Source organism: Polypterus senegalus, chromosome 3 (genome assembly GCF_016835505.1).
Source record: "Polypterus senegalus isolate Bchr_013 chromosome 3, ASM1683550v1, whole genome shotgun sequence".
Taxonomy (NCBI): Eukaryota; Metazoa; Chordata; class Cladistia; order Polypteriformes; family Polypteridae; genus Polypterus; species Polypterus senegalus.
This window is the reverse complement of record NC_053156.1, coordinates 290,262,670-290,284,138: the sequence shown is the minus strand read 5'-3', so window position 1 is coordinate 290,284,138 and position 21,469 is coordinate 290,262,670. Positions and strand designations below refer to the sequence as shown.

The following is a 21,469-nucleotide window of genomic DNA, read 5'->3' as shown; positions in this document are numbered from 1 at the left end:
CCATAATTCTGCAGGCTCTTTAAAGTACTTGTTGGCAAACTGCAACCTGGACATACTGTTTTTGTGGCTAACTAGCGGTTTGCATCTTGTAGTGTGGGCTCTGTATTTCTGTTCATGAAGCCTCCTGTGGATAGTTGTCTCTAACACATCCATATCTGCCTCCTGAAGACTGGTTCTGATCTTTCAGACAGACATTTGGGGCTTTTTCTTTACCAGAGTTAAGGATTCTTCTCTTAGCAGTGGAATTCTTCCTCGGCCCACCAGTCCTCTGTGCAATTACTGAGCTCACCAGTGCCTTCTTAATGATATTCCAGACTGCTGATTTTGGTAACCCAAAGATTTTACTTATGCCTTTGTGTTATATACTTGTTTTTCAGCCTTATAATGGTTTCTTTGACTTTCATCTGCACAGCACTTGTCCTCATGTTGAACAATGGCAACTACTGGCTAGTAGCAAGCCTGGGTACCTTATGACTGCACTAATGAAGTAATGAAACAGACCTGAGACAGACACCTTTTTCCCAAAACATTATGGTGCCTTGAAATGAGGGGGACCATGTATAAAAAGTGTTGTCATTTCTACATATAGTGACGAATGCAAATCCACTTAAATCAAAGTATACAATTTGCACTTTAATCAGGTCCAAATTGTTTGATCTGTAATTTTAAACTGTGGAACACCGGAGTAAATCAACGAAAAATGTGTCTCTCTCTCTCTCTCGTACATTATGGAGGGCACTGACAAAGATGCCAAATGTAAAACAGTGTGTGTGTGCAGGGGAATAAAAAAAATACTTGTAAACACAGTAGATCATGGAAGAGCCCACCACAACTACTATTCTAATACTTGCTGAGAGTTCATGGATAATTGGGCAACACTACTGACCATGGACTGACAAACTACGAAGTCAAGACTCCATTTTTGAAGATTTCTTCCATTTGAGTATTTTTACCTGCAGAATAGGGTTGTGCTGATGTAATCAACTTGTATGCCACACAGTGGTGGATACGATTAGATCTGGACATTAAGACAAAGTGGATAACATTCTCAGAGCTGTACAATGAAACAAAAGGCCAATATCACAGTGTGGGAAGCCACTGCATAAAATTGTAGTCTTCTACTGCCGATTGTGGGCAATATGACTGAGCAAAAGGATGAGGGCGATATTCTGCCATTGTATGACCTTTTGTGGTGGGTCTGATAGAATACCAGCATGAAAAGAACACCATTACCTCATTAGGCATGTCCACAAAACTTAATAAAGAAGGAGTTGGACATTCTGGAGTAGTAACTGCAGGCCATTCCCATACTCTCTGTGAACCTTTGCTTCACTGAAGGAGAATTTCTATAATACTTGGTTAGACATCTTACAGGGCACTCACTATATGTATATGACTCCATCCTGCTGTATCACCAACTCAACTGTAAAACCCAAAAACAAAAGTCTGCTCTGAATCAAACTGATCCTTTGCTGCAAAACTGTGCCATATTTATGTTACTTGTTCTGAACATCCATTATCAAACAAATCTGAATATGGTTCATGGAGGTTGCGGGCCACCAGGGGGCATACCAGCCACAGACACAAGTACAGGTGCAATACAACTTTATCTTTTGGTGTGGGAACAGCTTCCCCTTGCTTCCCACCCTTACAGAACAGCTCTTCAATTAAGAACCCCGTTATTTACTTCCTTTCGCCTTTACACGCAGCCAATCCTCCTCAACCACCTGACTCTGGCTTCTGGAGTAGTGGCTGCCGACTCCTTTTAAAAGGCACCCGGAAGTGCTCCAGCTGCTCACAGACCGGCTTTCAACAGCACTTCTGGGTGTGGCAGAAGTGCTGCAACACAGGGCTCCAACAAAGTCCAAGTGCCCTCTGGCAGCGGCCATGGGCCCCAGCAGGGCAGAGCTTCAAAGCTCCAAAGCCGTGGCCATACAGTAAGCCAGTGCTGCTGCCATCTTGTGCCACGGGGAAGGTAATGCCCAGAATGTTCCGATACTGTGGCATTCTAGCCGGGCAAGGGTTTCCGGCAGTCTGTCAAAATGAATATGCAAAAATTTTTTTCAAATTTAATACAGAACTATTCACAAAACTGCCACTAAGTGCTCTCACATAAAAGGTACAAAAGAAATCGTCAAAAACACAAGCTGATTTTCCTGAACTGAATTGGAACACCACTAGCAATCTTGAATCAGGGCTAACAGAGCAGACATACAGCTGCTAAGCAGCTTAGCCAATACACAGACTGACGACTATAGTAATACACATATTTGTCAAATTAGCAGCATAAATGCTCATTCCACTAAGAATGGTGGTCATGTTAGGACAAAAAAAAAATTAAATTCTATAACTGAAAAATGAACACTGCATACAATACCTGTCTATATAGCTCAACTCATCAATACAATTTTTTGGGGGTATTTGGTGCACTGTTTTAATCCCCAAAGGGAGCTTGTCTTTTCACATGACCTTTATACACCTACCTACAAACATACGGAAACACAGAATAAGCCACAACATTAAAGCCACCTGCCCGATACCACATTGTTCCCCTTTGTGCTGTTAAAACAGCTCTGACCAGTCAATGCATGAACTCCACAAGACCTCTGAAGGTGTCCTGTGGTATCTGGCACCAAGACATTAGCAGCAGATACTTTAAGTTCTGTGTTTTTCCAACACATCTCATAGATGCTCAATCAGATTGAGATCATGGGAATTTGAGGGCCAGGTCAATACCTTGTACTCTTTGCCATGTTCCTCAAACAACTTTTGCAGTGGGGCAGGGAACGTTATCCTGCTGAAAGAGAACACTGCAATCTGGTAATATGGTTGCCATGAAAGGGTATAACAATCTTTAGGTAGGTGGTACTTGTCAAAAGTAGCACCCATATGAATTCCAGAACCCACAATTTCCCAGCAGAACATTGCTCAAGACATCACACGGCCTTCGCTGGCTTGCCTTCTTCCCACAGTGCATCCTTCTGCCATCTATTCTGCAGGTAAACAATATACACAAACCTTGCTGTTTTAATTTAAAAGAAAACATGATTCATCAGAGTAGACCACCATCTTCCATGGTTTCATGATCCAGTTGTGATGATCACATGCCCATTTTTGCTGCCGTTTGTGATAAGACGGGGTCAGCATGGGCACTCTGAATGGTCCGCAGTTACACAGGCCACATACAGCAAGCTGCGGTACACTGTGTCTTGCGATTCCTTTCTCTCATGGTCAGCATTAGGCTTTTCAGCAATTTGTGCTACAATAGCTCTTCTGTGGGATGGGACCAAAGAGGTTAGCTTTCGCTCCCCACGTGCATCAATTAGCTTTGGGTGCTCAAGACCCTTCCACCGGTTCACTGGATGTCCTTCCTTGAACCACTTTTGGCAGGCACTAGCCACTGAGAACACTCCACAAGACAGGTTGTTTTGGAGATGCTCTGACCCAGTTGTCTGCCTATCACAATCTGGCACTTGTCAAAGTTATCCAGATCCTTGCGCTTGCCAATTTTTCCTGCTTCCAACATATCACCTTCAAAAAAAAAACAATTGTTCACTTGCTGCAGAACATATTCTACACCATGACAGGTGCCTCTGGAACAAGATAATCAATATATGCATTTACGTGCGCATTATCAATAACGCAATTATTCACAGAAACATGGTTTCTAAATTGCCATGCAAGCTATTCTAGCAGCTAATCTAGAGAGCTAATCTAGCAGAGTAAAACTTTAAGCTAGTAAAAATAAGTCAATAGATAAATGGATAAAGATAAATGGAGTAAAAGATGGGAGAGAACCTGCTTCCTCAATTTAAACGCTTATTCTAAAATGTTATTGATTCGATCCTGCCAGGTTTTGAAAAAGATTTGGACAGATCCTCTAAGTGAGAATTTAATTTATTCCAGTTTCAAATAGTATATAAAACATCAGGTACCCACTGACTTAGAATAGGACAGTTAGACTTGTTTTGCTGAACTGGAAGAATCCTAAGTGCCAATAGTGTATTAAAAGCAATTATAATTTGTTTGTCCTTCTCCACTTTAAGCCCATCTGGAAGTACCCCAAACACAGCTGTTAGTGGATTAGGAGGGATTGTGACACCAAGGCCGTCTGAAAGGCATTTAAGATTTTGGTCCAAAATGATGTTAATTTGGTGTAGGCCCAAAACATGTGACCCAAGAACCTGACTACAGTGTTCACAGGTTGGATCTTGCCCTGGAAACATTTTTGACAATTTAAAAACGAGGGAGATGCTCGCAATATACAATTTTGAGTTGAATAATAATAAAAGTGACATGTGTAATGTAGTCCAATTACTTTCTAAAGTAATGAGCAACCTAACACTGTAATAACCATACTCTTATTTAAAAGGATTACTTTACTAATCACTCTTATCAGGTTACATATCTGACCTCTACATAATTCTATCACTGTTCATTTCAAATTATCATTCCAGTTCATATGTACATCATTAGTAGTCTATACATTTTTCTGTTCCAATATATACACAAACATATATAGAAATATATTCATAATAAATGCATACATATTATATACATAGATACTTGTATGTATCTACCTATCAATTTAAGCTTGATTTGTCCAATTTACATCTAGGCTGCACTGAACACAAGGCAACTACCAACCATAGACAGTCACCGTCCTAGCACAGGGCACACTCACACACATAAGGGGAGCTATAAAATAACTTAGGAAAGTAGGGTTTAAAAAGAGTACCCAAAGAGCAGGCCACAAAAACATGCAAAGAAATGTCACTTGAAAAATAACCAGGCTGGGATTCAAACACAGCCTTGTGGAGGCATACAGGAGTAGCTTTTCCTGATAAAACATGTGCCATTCAATTTCAGACTCAAGTACCACAACCCATAATAATATTTAAATAGGAAGTTGCAAATGTAACAAATAAACATAATCGGTATGCTTCAGTGTGGCACACTAAATGTTTCGAACAAAGTATAATGCTGGCTTCATTTTGGCAGATGTGAACATTCTGGTCAATTCCAGATAGTGAAAGGCACTACCCAATCATTGTCTAATTTTTGCTCAGGTCTTAATGCAGAAAGAGTGATAAAGGGAGTGGGGTGTTTTCTTGTTGTCATTTTCGATCAAGTCTAAACTATTACAATGGAAGAATGGCCAACAGGTTATTTGCCATTAAATACTAATCCCAGAAATGACCCCTGAGAACAGGTTTTTTTTTTTTGGGAAAATTGAAATGTTCATGCAAAACACTGAACAAATAACAGGATGTTGTTGAGGCTTTTCATAGCAAGGGGCATGGGAATGTTAACCTCGACTGGGGTGCTAAACAAATCGGTGGAGGACCATTTCACAAATCACCTAAAACTTTGCGGACATAAGCACAGGTTTATTCTTTGAATATGGTCAATATAGTGGTCCGATACCCAAAGAGTATTAGATAAAAAAAGCTGTGTACAAATAGAGAATAGATGATAAATGTACCAGAGAACATCTATTGAAAGTGTGCATGAAAAAATACCTCTTGGCCTTTTTAAAAGAAAGTTTGTGACAGAAAGAGGAAAGAATCTGCCTCACAACTGAAGCTTAATTTCAGAAAGACCAAAGCAGACACCATCTTGGCTGTCCAGTTGTAGTCCTGATCAGTTTTTTTTTTTTTGGCAAAGAAAATGTCTGATGGGTCCCAGTGACCTTGAATTATTTTGAGGATGAATTAAGTATAGGGCTGGTAAACAGTCCCAGTCCAGGTGTGTTCCATTTGGGCACTGAATGAAGTGTGAAAGATGTCTCTATTTTAGGCACCGCATCAAATTTATTCAAGGGCAACATTAACCTCAGCTCTTGTCATACAATCTTAACTAAGATTATTACAGAAAAAAATAATGCCTAGTTAAGGCTTGTAACATGTCCCATCCATTTGGTTTGTGAATGTTATTTCCTTATTTACAACATCAACTTTATTTTATTGTAAAAATGTCCTAGATGCTTCCTGGAAAATCACCTTGCCATCCCGAATATTACTCAGGTCAGGGGTTATGTCGCTATTTTTCATTATTCACAACAGCAATGGAGACCCAAAGGCCAAGTTTTCAGGCAACACAATCAGCTGGACATGCCAGTGAGAATTTCACTTGCACATAGTACAGTGAAAATACGATTTTAAGATGACATTTACAACTAGCCGGCATGCAGACCTCCAGTTCTCGAATAAAGGTGGTTCACATGCAGCATTTCCATTTCAAGATGTGCATTTCTACTTTGGTCACACATTCAGTCTTTAGTATGAAAAAATACCGCCCACAATGAGCAGCACACTGTTGATCTAACTTCCAAAAATAGTCCTGCTCAACCAAACATTCATGTAAGGATGTAAAAGCAAGGTCTGCATATGGGCAAAAGTTGTAGATATTTGACAATCTCTTCGCTTGTCAGCATACATTTCTCTGTAGTTGTCGTTCTTGCATTTTGTATCATGGACTATGTGTGAGAAGTCAATGGGCCAAACTATTAGCCAGCCACTCACAGGTCAGTTTGTGCAGGCACTTGTCTGTGTTTGTCACATGTACATTCTGTTTCCCATACTGGACTCTCAACTGCTCTTCTTGATCTTGCTATGAGCAGCAGCAACAAAGCTCTTGACGGTCAGCAGATGTCACAGCTGTTCTTTTTCCTTTCTGCCATGTTGCTCTCTCAAGCAGTTTGTCTTAAGGAAGTCGCAAACTCTTGATAATTTTGCAGAGGTTGCCGAAATCCTAATTCCTAATTGTTTGCTTTATCATTGTATATCATGTCATAAGCTTTTGATTAAGACTAAGACCAAGGTTCTGGCCCAGAAGGTTCACAAGTAAATCGTGTGACAGACACCCAGTTCTTGCCAGTAGCCATGGTAGAAAGAATCACTAAAGTATAAACTGATAAACTAAATTTAACCCACATGACTTACTCTCCATGATCTGTTACGTAATCCGAGAGGCTCTGAGGAGTAAAGCTACAGCCACAGAAGTTTCAAAGATGCAAATGGAGGTGTTCGAAGGATCCAACGTGAAGGATTCTTGGGTGTCTTCCGATGCAAGCATACTGAACAGACACTGCCAGGAAAATGCTGGCAGGATTATATTTCACAGTTGGCTTAAGACTCCCACTCTGCCCAGTAACAGAAGAAAGAAGCCTGAGCTACCTCAATCAACTTTTTGTTACCACAACACCTACAAGAAAAAGTGGTCCGAACAATACAGTATAGTACAAGCTGCCAAATCAAGAGCCAAGGACAATATAAAGCAGGGTGCCGATAAAGACCCAGAGAGAGAACTGAATCAAAGATAAATCAAAATATAATTTAGTTTTGAGGAGGTTAATTTAACTAGCACAATAATCAATAATTTGAGGTACAATTCAGTCAGATTTCCCTTGTGACCTTAAAGAGCTTGCAGAAACAAATATCCCAGATACAATAATAAAGAAATAGAAATGATCAGACAAATCATTTATTGATGATTTTCAAAAGAAAAGTAACATTATTAGATAAGCAACAGGTTGAATGAAGTCTGATTTGATCTTGGCTAGAAAGTGTTTCTAACGCACAATAAAGGATGGGTTGAATATTATCCTTCAGCGGTGACGGGAGGGCCGATTTATTACTTCTGTGCTATTTTACGACTTCTCAACATAAAATTATTTGGAATGCCCTGATATATTGCCTATTTTGGAAGATTTTTATTAATTATTTGGGAAGACACCCCATAGCTATACCAATTCATAAAACAGACATGCTACATATTTAAACCATACTGGTAAGGTGATCAATATGAAAGATGTTAAATAAAAATATATTTCTGTTGTTACATGAACCGTTGTGGAAATAGTATAAAAGTTTTACATTTGCTTGATCCAGTTCAGAATCATGGAGGCTGGAGTACATACTGCCACTAGCAGCTCCAAGGTAGGGTTCAGCTCTTGATAGAGAATCACTGAATCACAGGACCCACTCTCACAAAAATACAAATTTATACTTGAACTAAGAGTGACCAAGGAATCTAACATGTACAGCTTTGGGAATAAAGGGAGGAAAGTGTACATAACCTTACTGCGAACATGTAAATTCCACACAGACAATGACTGGGTATAAGAATAGAACATGGGATTTGAAAACAGGGCACTGGATCCTTGAGTTAGAAGCGCTTATCACTGTGGCACCCTGTTTGAGATGCTTCATAAAATAAATGCATTGTATGTAAAATATTTCATGTTGATTCTATTTAAAGAACATTATTTACAAAGTAAAGCTTTTCCAGTATAACTTGCCACATGCAGATAGCATATCACGTGTTCAATTGCAGCAGACGGTGAAGCGGACAGGAATGGGGAAGGACAACACTGCTGTTCTAAACCGACAAGGATCGCCTCTGCTGAGACAGCTGCATTTTAGCTTTATGACATCTGCTGTCAATCTGACAGAGTAAATTTCATTGCCAAAGTCTTTTCTATGAAGTACAGGTCTCCATCTTATAATTTAGCTGTGTGGCTATCTCTGACCTTGTGAAAATGTGACAATTGCTCTTATAAATGCCTCCCTTACAAAATCAGTTTTAAGATTTCCTGGTCTTCCTGTTTAAACATTGTTTTGTTGTTTAAGCCTTTGAGGAAAGTCTACCTAACTGTGATGGGAAAAAAAAAAATAAAAATAATAAAATAAAAAAAAATCCACAGGGTCATAATGAATGCCTATACAATTGAAGACTTCTCTCAACGACCCATGAAAAAATAAAATGATTACATAAAGAGGCACTAAATGTGTTTAACAGAACATATATGCAAGTTTTTTTTTTATATCTTGATAGCTAATCAAGAAGATATAGCTGCAATTTTACTGAAGCATGTTTTTATTTTAACCCTGAAGATTCTGTTACTTTATTTTTCAGTAGTCTTCACATGGCCTATAAAACAGATTAATCAATGTATTGACCCCATTGAATCTACTTATAGGATCATTAGAAGGCAGAATGTGGTTAGAGACTACTAGAGGACCTGTACTTGTATATACTCGGCAAAAAAGCTCAACTCACTTGATATTTGGGGTGGTGTAGCTGGAAATCTAGACCTGAAGAACTAAAGCCAACAAAATGGGGAAAAATACAAACTCTACACAGTGACCCAACCTGGGTCTGAACTCAGCATTTTAGAACTGTGAAGCAACTGCTAGAACAATAGTTTCACCAATCTACTCACATGTACATTTAAGTAAATATGCTTTTGCAAATTTCTTACTCAAGTAGTAAGTATTTATTCTAGGAGAGAGATGCAAGGATGCATGTACAACAAACAGGCTCTGTGTGTCCAAACAGCTAAACCATAGACTTTAAAATCCCAAGAGTAACCCATTTCATTGCTCATCATCAATTAACTCTCTCAGTGAGGGGCATAACTTAGCATGCCAGTGGCCAAATTTTAGGCAAATTTAAATAGAAATAACTATATTTGCTTGAAACATATGATCAAAATGAATACTTAAACAGCTATTGTATTTGTCTCATCATACTTGCACAATATATATATTCCACCTCTGCTTCGCTCATTTCCCACCTTCATATGAAATATATTAAGACTGCACCTTCAGAAACTGTGGCTAATTCATTGTTAAAATTAAAGTTCAAAAGGCTGACAAGGCCACAAAAGTCCAGCATCCTTTAACTAGCCAATTAAATGCAATATCCATCAACTCATTATCCATAACCGATTTTATTCACTTTAGATTTGTTGGGGAATGAAGCCTCTTCACCAAAACAGACGTTTAAGATTTTCAGAATTTTCTTTACTTAATGGGACTGACAAGGATGCTTTAGTGGATAATGTGACTGACAAAGATCAAGCAGGTTGGGATTCAATCCTGCTCAAAGTCATTGTCCATATGGAGTTTACATATTCTCCTTGGGTCTACATGGGTCTTCCTCTCATATTCCCAAATACTGGTTAGACTGTGTGAATGAAGGTGTGCCCGTGAAAAGGCCCCACGATTTTTTTATGCCAGGATAGGCCCTGACCCCCTTCATGAACCTGAGCTGGATTAGGTAGGTATCAGAATATAATAGCATGGATATTTTTAAGTGTTACCAATTTATATGTTGACAAAAATAAAGGAAAAAAAAAACAAACTTACATTTATGAAGAACACAAGTTTATTCAAAGTAAATTACAAATAAATTCAAAATGATATTAAGAGGAAAAATAATATTTATAGGGAATAAAATAAGAAAACCATCATTTATACTGGGACAATGACTTTTCAAGAAAAGACCTTCTTGAACAATAGAAACTCAGAGAAAACTACAGCCATGTGGATTCATATAGCCAGAACACTAAAGCCTTGTATCCTGAATCTCTACTATGCAACACACAAGAAAACACACTCGCTTTACAGACTCCTGTGTTAATGGAACTCTCGTTGTTAGTTTGCTTATGAGAAGGCACAATGTCCTAATCATCCACCATCTTTTCTCTCATTTAGATAAACTTGGTGTTTAATGGTTAAAAACCATTTCTCTCTACCAACCATATAGATGTAGCCTCTGCTATGCAGTCTAGCACTTTTGTGCAATATTAGGACTAGAAAAGTAAATATGCCACCTCTGCTAATAAATTCTATACCTCCAGTACTGTCTTTGAAATGTCCACCATACCTTGTGCATAATAAACATTCTCAAATCTGCTTAATCCAATTCAAAACCTTTGGGGGGTTTAGGGGGGATAGCTCTCCTAAAAAGTAAGGGCACCAGGCCTCACTACCTCTTTGTAAAAATCTTGCCCATCCACATATCGATTTTCATAAACTACTTTTCCAGGAGGGCCACAAGGCAGCTGCGGCCTATGCCAGCAATCACCAGGCACAAGGCAGGAACAACACATGGAGAGGCGCCAGTCAATGACAAGGTGAACACAAAAAAAAATAATGGTCCGATTTAGTAATGTCAAATCATCCAATATGCATGTCTTTGGATTGCTGTGATGTGCACTGTAATAGTTTGAATTGTCAAATTTATTTTTTAATAAAAAAAAAAACAACAAAAAAAAAAAAAAACACTGACACATTTTATCACAAGCTTTGTATCAAAATGGATGCCAGGCCAGGCTCCAAGTATTCTACAGTTAAAAGCTGCTGGTTCAATAGAGAAACATTTGAAAAGTACCATGGGAAGGTTATAGATTTCTGTTCCATGCTTCATTATTGTGGAAGCACCGAGATGCAGGGGTTACTGGTGCTGCCTTATGGATCCCAGGTCCAGAATTCAAATTCAGTTACTGTCAAAATACAGTCTACTTCAGGTATGCTAGTGTTCCTCTAATATCTCAAAGATATACAAGTTAGCCTGTGTGAGTTTGGGTTAAGTGGGACCTATGTTGGACTCTCGACCCACTCGGGGGGGATGGTCCCTGCTTTGAGCTTTGACGCTGGGTAGATAGGGTCTATCTAGTCTCCAATAACCCTGAACTGTATTCCATGAGTTTGAAAATGGAAAAACAGTCCAAAGACATGCAGGTTAGGTGAATTGATGTTACTAAATTAGCACTAGCATGTTTTTACCTTGCAATAGACTTTTCAGGGATTGTTCCCGCCTTGTGCCCGATGCTTGCTGGAATAGGCTCAGGTTTCCCTATGCCCCAGTTTAGGATAAGCATGCTTGGTGGATATTCATAACAACAATATCTCTTTACATTTATATAGTGTTTTTCTCATTACTCAAAGCCTTCTACACAGAGAGCCTTAACTACTACCAATGTGCAGCATCCACCTGAATGATGCACCAGTATGCTCACCACATTAGCTATTAGAGTGTAGGGTGAGAAAGATGGAAAATTAGGGACAGGAGAGGATTATGGGGCGAGAATTACCTACCACAGAGTGTTAGGACCTCGGTTTTACATCTCATCCAAAACATTTTACAACACAGCGTTGTCTCTGGTGTTGCAGGCCTCTCCAACAATTCTTCCAGCACCAACTCAAGCTTTTCTAAGATGTTCTCCCATCCAACTACTGGCCAGGGCCGAACATGCTTAGGCTTGGGGAAGATTGCCTGTGCTGAAGTGCATGTAGTATGGCCGCTGGGAGCTGGATGAATGGATGTCTAGAATTTTTTTATTTTGGCATTTTACAGGTTGTACAGCCCTCTGGTGGCTAAAAAAAGATCAACTACATAATCCTGTGCCTCACTGAACCATGCAGACACGGTGACTTCAAAAATTGAACTATGCACTTGAATTTGCAAAAATGCTTTGGAAAGGAAAAAAAAATGTTAACTAAGTAAACGCAAGTGCTGTGACTCCAACTGACTTAATTTTTATTAAGGTGGTAACTTAACACATTACCATTTCAAAACAAAACACACTGTTAACATTCTCAAGCCTACTGTAATCCAAATCAGAATCATGGGCACCAGAGGCTACCCCAGCTACACAAGATATAACAACCCAACTTGAAGGCACGGCCCAATCACATATATTTCCATTGTCATCATTTGAAAATGCCAAAGAACCAGAGTGGGCACTGGGAGATCTTTGATAATCCAGACAAAGACATGAAACATGTGTGATTCAAACCAAGCATGTTGGGTATGTGATACATCAGCACTAACCACTGCACCATTTTGCCATCCACTAGTTGGACAATGTAGCATCACTAAAAATGTTAATTTAGTCCAAAATGTGCAACAAAGACTTTATTTTGTATGTTTCAAAAGGTTAGGATCCTGGGAAATGATTATGAATTTTTGGCTCATATTGGCTATGAAATTAACCACTTAATTATCCATCTGGTTTCATAATCTGCTTAATCTAAAGCTTCTACCTTCATTTGGAGTCTATCCACTGGGCACAACAAAGGAACCAATAATAGAAAGGGCAACCAGGCAAATATAGGACACACTCACTGGCAAGCAAAACAAACAAAAAAACCACCAACAACTCCACTAGGCTCTAAATTTGAGAAAAAAAAGTGTGGTTAAAGGTGTGTAATTATGCACTATTGTCTAGCATTGCCAAATGAACATGAGTAATAAGTGCAATACAGATTTTTGTTCCAAGTACTAGGGAGTAAACCCTATGCTTCCTTCCATAAGAGAGACACCCTGGGGAATGATACACTTAATAACTCTAAAATGTTGCGGCAATTTCTTCTTGATAAAGCAGTTTAAAAATGACACTTCTGTGGCGGAGGGGGAGGTAGGGTTATAAAAGCATTTTAACAGGCACTAATCAAATTGGTATGAACAGTCTACTATATAATAGAAAGCATTCATTGCATTTTTATTGGACTGCATCAAATAAAGGATACAGATAATCCATACAAAGTGTCAAATGCACGCTTAAGTAAAAAAAAGCAATGTTAACTGCAAACGAGGTTAAAAAAAAATAACTTACATATAAAGGATGCAACAAGGAAAATGAAATCATCTGTACCCTACCTACCTGAGCAGATGATGTCCATTTCTTTGTTACACACAACAGCACCACTACGGAAACAGTCACTGCCCATATGCTTTAAAACAACTCCCCATCAACCCTCGCAAAGTGTGCCAACGCTCACCGACTTGTGTGATTATTTATGTAAATACTACAAACGTGTGATTGCTGGCACAACAGTTCAGAAAGGACCAAAGGACTGGAAATGCAAGGAAACGAATGATGCAGCAACCTCACTAGTTTAGGTCATCTTTGACCCAACTGCTAGTTTCATACATGGGGCTTAATTCAATGGGCAAGCAAGCAGTTCACAAAAAACATTTTGTACAATGCCACTCAAAGAACAAAATAAGACTATTATGTTATTTAGTCAGGTTTTTATGTAAAGCCACTAAGGGAAAGGGTGAATTCTTCACTTGGAGCACTAGTAGGTGAAGCAATTCAGTGGGGAGAACACTGTGGGTCAATCAACCACATATTGTTTATGATTTCATGTTCAACTAAATTCTTAATAGTATTCCTCAGTACAGGCTTAGAGTGCTTACACATATTTGTTACTGTAATACAAGGACTATAAAGTGCTAAAACTTACAAAATATGGCAGCCACTAGAAGTCTACACTGTGTACATACTCAGTCTCCAGCCAGCTTCAGTCTGAACTAAGGTGTAAGTGCTCTCATTATGAAATTTGTAGGTAACACTACTTTTGATATTTGTGTCATCACTACCATTGGGGTTCATGCATCTACCGAAGCATGTTTCACTTTGGTCTGTCTGAAGAATGCAGCTCAAGTGCCACATTTACATCATCTGATTTGCTAATTGAAGTAACAAGAGACACCATGTCTAAATAATTCATACTTTACAGCAATGCCTTTCAGATTGTATACAACCCCGTACTCAAAAAAAACAAAAAGAAAAATACTGAATACTTTTTCCTCATTAATAACATTGTTACTAACAATATGAAAGCTTAAAGACAGCATGAAGTGGCAGCTTAAATTTGACAAGTTGGCTAAATGCATCAGCTTAAATTTTCTGCTTGTTATAATTCTCAAGAGCCTAGGAACGGAACACTGTCACAAAGCATTGACTGGGACCACATTAACAAAAATAATCACAAATGATTGGGCAACAGATAATGCCTAATGTAAATACCCACTTGTGGAGTAGCTGGGGTAAGAAAATGGCACAGATGCCACAGGGGATAGAAGATGAAAAAATGTGACTTTGGAAGATGGATAGAATGGCATACAGAGACAGGTGCTTATTGCACTGGGAGAATAATGCTTCATAACAGACGTCAAGATGAAATGGTAATAAAAAGAAATATACACAGACTGACAGGCACTTTAATATTAAAAGTTATTATAACATTCTCAAACTCGCAATCCAGTTCAAGATTGTTAGGGTGCCACAGCCTATTTCCATGAGGCACAAATAAGCTCAAAAAGTGAAATTAGTCTATCACAGGCAAATGTATATCCATAACACACACACACGCACACCATTCATCCATTTATTTTCCAACCCCACTTTATTTTAAGCATGTCCATGGGGAAGCTTAAGTCTAGCTCAGCAAGCATCAGGCACAATGCAGAAGCAATCCCTGCACAGGGCGCCAGTCCATCGTAGGGTGAACACAAACACATGGCACAGTTAGGCATGATCAATCCATCTAAATTACATGTCTTTGGTCAGCAGGAGAAAACCCATGCAGAAACGGGGAGAAAATACAAACTCCATGCAGGAGTTTACTGCAAGGCAGCAGCACTACCACTCTGCCATCATGCTGCCTAAAGGGACATACTCTGTACATACTAACAGCAATAATCCATTTTAGAATGACAATGGCTGCAGGGCAGGAACCAAGCCTTGTTGGACCACCAGACTATCAAAGGGACAACTTAGGCGTGTACGCACACACACACACATTACAGTATATATAAAAATAAACTGACAGAAAAAACAAATTCATGGCAAGATCAAAGGTTATACAATAACAAAAAAATCTGCACTACAGAGACTTCGAAAAGCAAAAAAAATAAACTAAAAATAAAAACACAAAAGTGCAGACTGATCCAGTCAACCAGAGACCAAACGGACAACCATAACCACACCAAAGCACACTTGTACTATTACACCAAATGAAGTAAACACTTAAACAACTTCAACTAACATATGAAATAAAAAAAATTAAACCGCTAGGTAGTACACTGGCAGCAGTCCAATCTTGTGCTTTACCCCTGCTCAAAAAGCACAATGCGAGTAAACAGGGAGTGTAGAAGATTTTCAGGAGACACAGGGCAACCCAGAAGCTATCAGTATGCTATGAACTTCTTCATGAACTAAAAGCAGATTGGAATTTAGGACACCAGTAAACAAAATTATCTACTGAACCCCACAAAAAATCCTGGGACGAACACTTCCTGATTTCTCCGCTCTGCTTATGAATCCCAGCTGGCAAGTATATTTCGTTTTTTTTTTTTTCTTCCTTCTCTCTCACTCCCCAACTAAGTGGACACCTTCAGACACACACACAACACAACTGAAATTTACACCCTTCAGGGTTTTTATCAGTCCCATCTGTAAACCTAGAACATCTCAGAGGTAAACCACCTCAACCCTCCCCTTTCTTTTTTTTCCCCCCTTCTTTTCTCATTAATCCCAGTATAGCCTCACAAAATGGCCAGATGGAGCTCACTGCATGCAGACTGCCACTGCAGCTCCTTTTTTCTACAAAGCCAACATGGAGGAAGACACCCAGGGCTGGGCTAAGCTGAGAGGGGTGCTTATCAGAGATGGCCCTGGCAGAGTCCTAACTGCCTACGTGCCTAAACCACCTCAAAGTAAGTAAAAGAGCGCACACACACACACACACCCCAGCGAGCTAAACACACTTTAACAGCCCCAGATCACCCACTGCAAAGGCACCATCGATAAACAGCAAATGAAATGGGAGAAACCCTCACTTGGCAGTAAATGTTAAAAAGAGGAGAAAAAACAAAACAAAAAAAAAAACCTGAAGCTTTTTAAGGTGTCCCAGGCGGATTATTTTAATAAAAGCTAAAAGCCCCATCAGGTTTTTGGATTTATTTGATGATAGATGAAGAAGATAGAATATTGTTCACATTTTAACATAATAGTAAAAGGCTTCAATTTTAAAGCAACTTCCTTGTATGCAAATGAACAACTGCCAGCTTACTGTTCAAGCAATTTACACACACAATTTTATTTAATGTTGTGTATATACAAACTCTACACACACACTCATACATATTTATATGTGTATGTTTATTATGAATTTATATGTACAGATTGACATACATAGATACCCAAACAGTCACATGCACAAGTACATGTATATGACCAGTTGGGTGCATTTAATATATTACACACAGATTCTGAATCATACATTTTTAACTGAATTTTTCTGCATTTTGAATGCAAAATGTATTAATCAATGCACAAGGCATAAAGACATGCAAATAAACAATCTTACACACACACACACACACACACACACAGAACATGTCCAACTGGATGCATTTTACACATTACACACACAGATTTTGAATGTTACATTTTAATCTGATGTTTTTAATTATTTTTAATTGAAAAAGCATCAATGCACAAGGTACAATGATACATGCACTCTCTGTGTGTGAGACTGTGTATATGCCCAATTGGTTGCACTGTACACATCACACACACAAGATTTAGAATGATACATTTGAATCTAAATTGTCAATTTTTTTTTTTTGAATTTATAAAAGCACTTATCAATGCACAAAGCATTACAAATTAAGTATCCACAGTTCAACAACATGTAAAAAGCTTCAACAATGTGGAACTATTACAAAGAATAAACTTCAATATTTATCACCATTTAGAAATAACTAGGCTGGCTTTGAAAAATAAAAATGAACATGAACAAACAGCGATCATCTGCATAATAGGTGCAAGCAAGCCACACCAAATTTGTATACACTTTGAATATATACTTTATTAGTACTTGCCAGATATCTGTATGAATGTTATATAGGTAGTCTCTTTGTTCACACACTTTTAGAAAAATAAGCCACCACACATTATGTATTCCAAGATGGCGCACAGGAATATCAACTAAAGCAAAAGAGCTAATCTCACAGCTGACAAAGCTAACAAACAGGTTCACTCACTAAAGCAAACCAGATAATTGGCATGTTAATAGCAAATAAAAAAAAAAAAAATTCGTAAAAATCCGAAAAGTAATAAAAGTATAGCAAATCGGGTGGTGGTATAATTGTGGCATTGCGTGTATCTCTCTCAAGAGGCAATATGGCTTACGTAAAAGTGTAATTCACACACTAAATTATAAAGTCACTGCCTATCAATATTTGGAAAAAGAGAAAGACTCAATTTATACATCAGATTAACAAAAAAATAAAACTGTTCCGAATTACGTGTTCAGCCTCAGGCTGGAGAAGGGAAAAAGGATATCTCCAGGTGGAAACAAGCTTTTACTGTTTTCAGTGTGAAGCTGGTATTCATAGCCCCCATTTTCACAGCACAGTCAATGCTCTTATTTTTTCCTTTCGAATCACTATGAAAATGTTTGCTTAAAGCACAATTTTGGCCATTTATTTTCAAAAAAAAAAACAAACTGTGGAAGCATTATACTATGTGACTTTACCTTTAAAATTGTCTAAATGGGTTTAACAGCAATTTCCTTACATTTCTTATGTAGAAGACAGCTTTCAATTTTATGTAATGCAAAGAATAAAGCATCTAGTATGCCCCTCCCCCCACTGTTAATGGTTTCCAAAGCTCTCTGGACTCCTTTGTAAGCAAAAGAGCATCGGGTAACTCACAAACACACACTTTGATCTTGGTGCACGGCTAATAAGATTTTAAATTTAAAAGGTGAAACTATTTCGGGTTTACTATTACTATGCACACATACAGATCTAGATGGATGAATATTCATTTCAAAGCTTTGAAAAGTGCATACATATAATTTAAAGCCATGCCCATTTATGGCACGTAGCACTTTACTTTGTTTAGGATTCTGGGCACTTTGTAAAAGATCTATCAGCTGTAATAAAAAAAAATAATCGCAAGTCACATTTTTGTATGCACATGTACAGGTGTGTATCGTTTTTTCTAATGTATAAAACACATTTTTGTCATGTCTAATCCATATAGCACAAATTATGTGGAAAATAAAAATACACTTCAAAACATTAAGACGACTGCCTGAAAAACACATTCATTGAAATGCACACAATACAGCCTGCAAACTGTTTATATTCCTCAAAATATGATGTACATAAACACATTTATAGATACACACACAATTATTGATCCTCTGTAAAAAGCCAAAATTCCTCCCGGGGACAAAAAGTTCTGTGTATTTATGCTGTACTCATAATTGTATGTATATTTAGATACACATATGTGTGGGAGTCTGAAAACACACATCAGATATATAAAGATTAAGACAGATCTGTTATTTTTAGTAGTTCTTGGAGGACAACTTTTAATGTCCCCCCCCCCTAACCTCAATAACCAAATTCAATAAAAAGAATTTTGAAAAGTCAACTCAACTCCGTTGTTTTGAAGACCCCCCCCCCCTACACACAATCTTTCTTCCCTTAGGGGGGCTATGATCAATCATTCCATCTTTCCATTTAAGCCATCAGCATTCAAAACGTTTCAGTATATTTAAAAAATAAAAACCTAACAAAGACTTTCATATATGGAAGCCCCGCTCCACCCCCATTCTTACTCAACACGGAGATCTTTTTAACGACAGTTTTAAAGCCCACTTCAGGTGGTCTCGGCATGTCCACGTCGAGGACGGGAGCACAGACAAGTGTGAGAGGCAGATGGACACGAATCGCGTCGCCGTTCCGGTCCGGATTGAACCAGAAGATAGATAAAGACCCCAACCCGGCCTGGTATGGCCTGTTGATGAGGGTCGCGTGCCGTGGTGGTTGGGGGGGTGTGGGCATATTGCTCACACCAACTCGAAGCACATAACGCTGAGTGTGCGGTGTTCATTTCTCTTCCGATTTAAGCTCCCCCCCACCACCACCACCATGTTCCGTTTTCAACGCGTTTTCACGAACGGCTGGTTCCGCCGACGGAGGTGGGAAGCGAGTAAAGGTCGCAAGTAGCAGCAGCATTAGCAGTAGCAGCCCCAGCCCGGCTCGCAGGTAGAGTCGTCTTCACCCTCACACACAAAGGAGAGGCTCCCCCGTTTAAAAGCCCGGAGCCGCCATATTGAAAAGTTTTCTTTTGACAGACAAATAAATAAATAAATGTGTGGAAACACGCACACACATACACACAAAAAACAAGTGGTGAAGGTCCCCCCACTTCGTTTTCGGCACGGCTTTGTCGCCCGTCCGCTTCTGTCGACACTCACCGGCGGCGGGCGGATCTTACAGATGCCCGTCTTCTCAGCGATGGGCCGGATCTTGTTGATGAAAGCAAACGGGTCAGCAAATTCCTCCCAGCTGGGTTCGAAGACCGGGCACTCCGGTGGTGGGATGAACTCGTCCGGCCGGGGCCGAGGCCTGGCTTGGCTCATCCTGACGAGGGGGAAAAAAATCCCAGACAGAATGGACAAGAAATTCGGAGTTCAAGCAGAGCAGGTAATCCGAACCCAGCGCTACACCAGCTTCCTTTCAATACACAAACAATCGGCATCGACTCTCTCTCTCTCTCACCCTCGCGCTCTCGCGCGCGCGCACACGCAGTCACACGGGGAGGGGGGGTGGTTGCTGTTGCAGCTTATGCGTCCGCCTTGACATCTAGTCCCCCGTCGAGCTGCTTCTCAAGACATAAAAATCATTGAATAAGAATAATGAAAACATGAAGGTTTTACTGTCACAATCGCGGCACGAAATGGATCATGTTGTACTGTGTTGGAATTTACCATCACCACCCTCAAAACAAAAGGTGGCCTCGTCGGTGCTCTAGGTCAAAGGGCACAAATGCTATTATTGTAAAAACGGACACTGGAGAGCAATCGGATCGATAATCCCGTTTAAGGGCTCATTTCTGTTGGCCTCATTTTTGCGCTTTTTAAATAAATCGAAGCTTAACCTAGTCGCGCTGAAGTCGAGGTCTACCGTCTGGGCAGATCTTATCACAAGGGGGGGTCGCCCCACGCCCTTCTCAATATATGTAATTTGACAAATATTTAAGTTAATTCGCCTTTCAACCATCTACTGCCTAACTTTTTCCTCTTCATCTTCTCCCACTTCCGTGCGGAGCCGGTGTACCTGTACAACCTTCCCTATACAGCCCGGTCCTGCACTTCCTCCTCCCCAGTCAGGCCCTTTTCCTTCAGATCTTCTTTTCCTTTATCCATCCACCTCTGCCATCCCTCTTTTTTCTACACATTCATTGTTTCTTCTCATCCCATATCCATACCACTTCAGCCTACTTTTCTGTACTTTCTTAGATATCTCTACCTATTTTGGTGTGCTGTTGGTGGTATCATTTCTTATTCAAAGGAAAAGTGGTGGCTCTGAGGCTAGGGATCTGCACTGGCAATCAGAAGGGTTTGAATCCCATTAACACCAGAAGTGACTCTACTCCATTGGACCCTCAAGCAAGGCCCTTAAACTGCAATTGCTTCATTCTGGGTATGACATTGATCTGCATACAGCCCTGGAAGCCCTGGGGATTGGTGGCAGGATTGGGACTCCAACCACCATAAAAAATCCTCACACTGTTCCAGTGTGGAGCTGAGGTGTCACCCATTGCACAGCTGCATTCTGAACCCAATCCAGGTGGTACGTCATGTGGTGGATGCGGCAATGTGCTGTATCAGCTTATGCTTTCAACCTCTCTCTTTGTAATTCCACATATCCATCCATCCAACATTCTCATTTCTGCCATATCCAACTTCTTTTCCTGAATTCCCTTTACTGTCCATGTCTCAGCTCCATACATCATTGCTTTGCATCATTTATTTGGGCTTTCAAAAAGCCTTTGATGTGATCCTACACTGAAGATTCAAAA

The 21,469-nt window shown here is 39.4% G+C and overlaps 1 protein-coding gene across 4 annotated transcripts in view; it reads right to left on the bottom strand.

Moving 5' to 3' along the window:
• The window catches only part of LOC120526301 (lysine-specific demethylase 5B-like), a 92,744-nt gene extending 72,558 nt beyond the window's left edge, over positions 1–20,186 (bottom strand). For 2 of the 4 annotated variants that reach the window (XM_039749423.1, XM_039749424.1), the window contains exon 1: positions 19,863–20,184. In XM_039749423.1, coding sequence (XP_039605357.1) covers positions 19,863–20,027 — 165 coding nt within the window. In that variant the 5' untranslated portion in view covers positions 20,028–20,184. Of the gene's footprint in view, positions 1–19,862 lie in introns of all 4 variants that reach the window. The other 2 variants (XM_039749420.1, XM_039749421.1) reach the window with 2 other exon arrangements.
• Between the last annotated feature and the right edge of the window lie 1,283 nt (positions 20,187–21,469).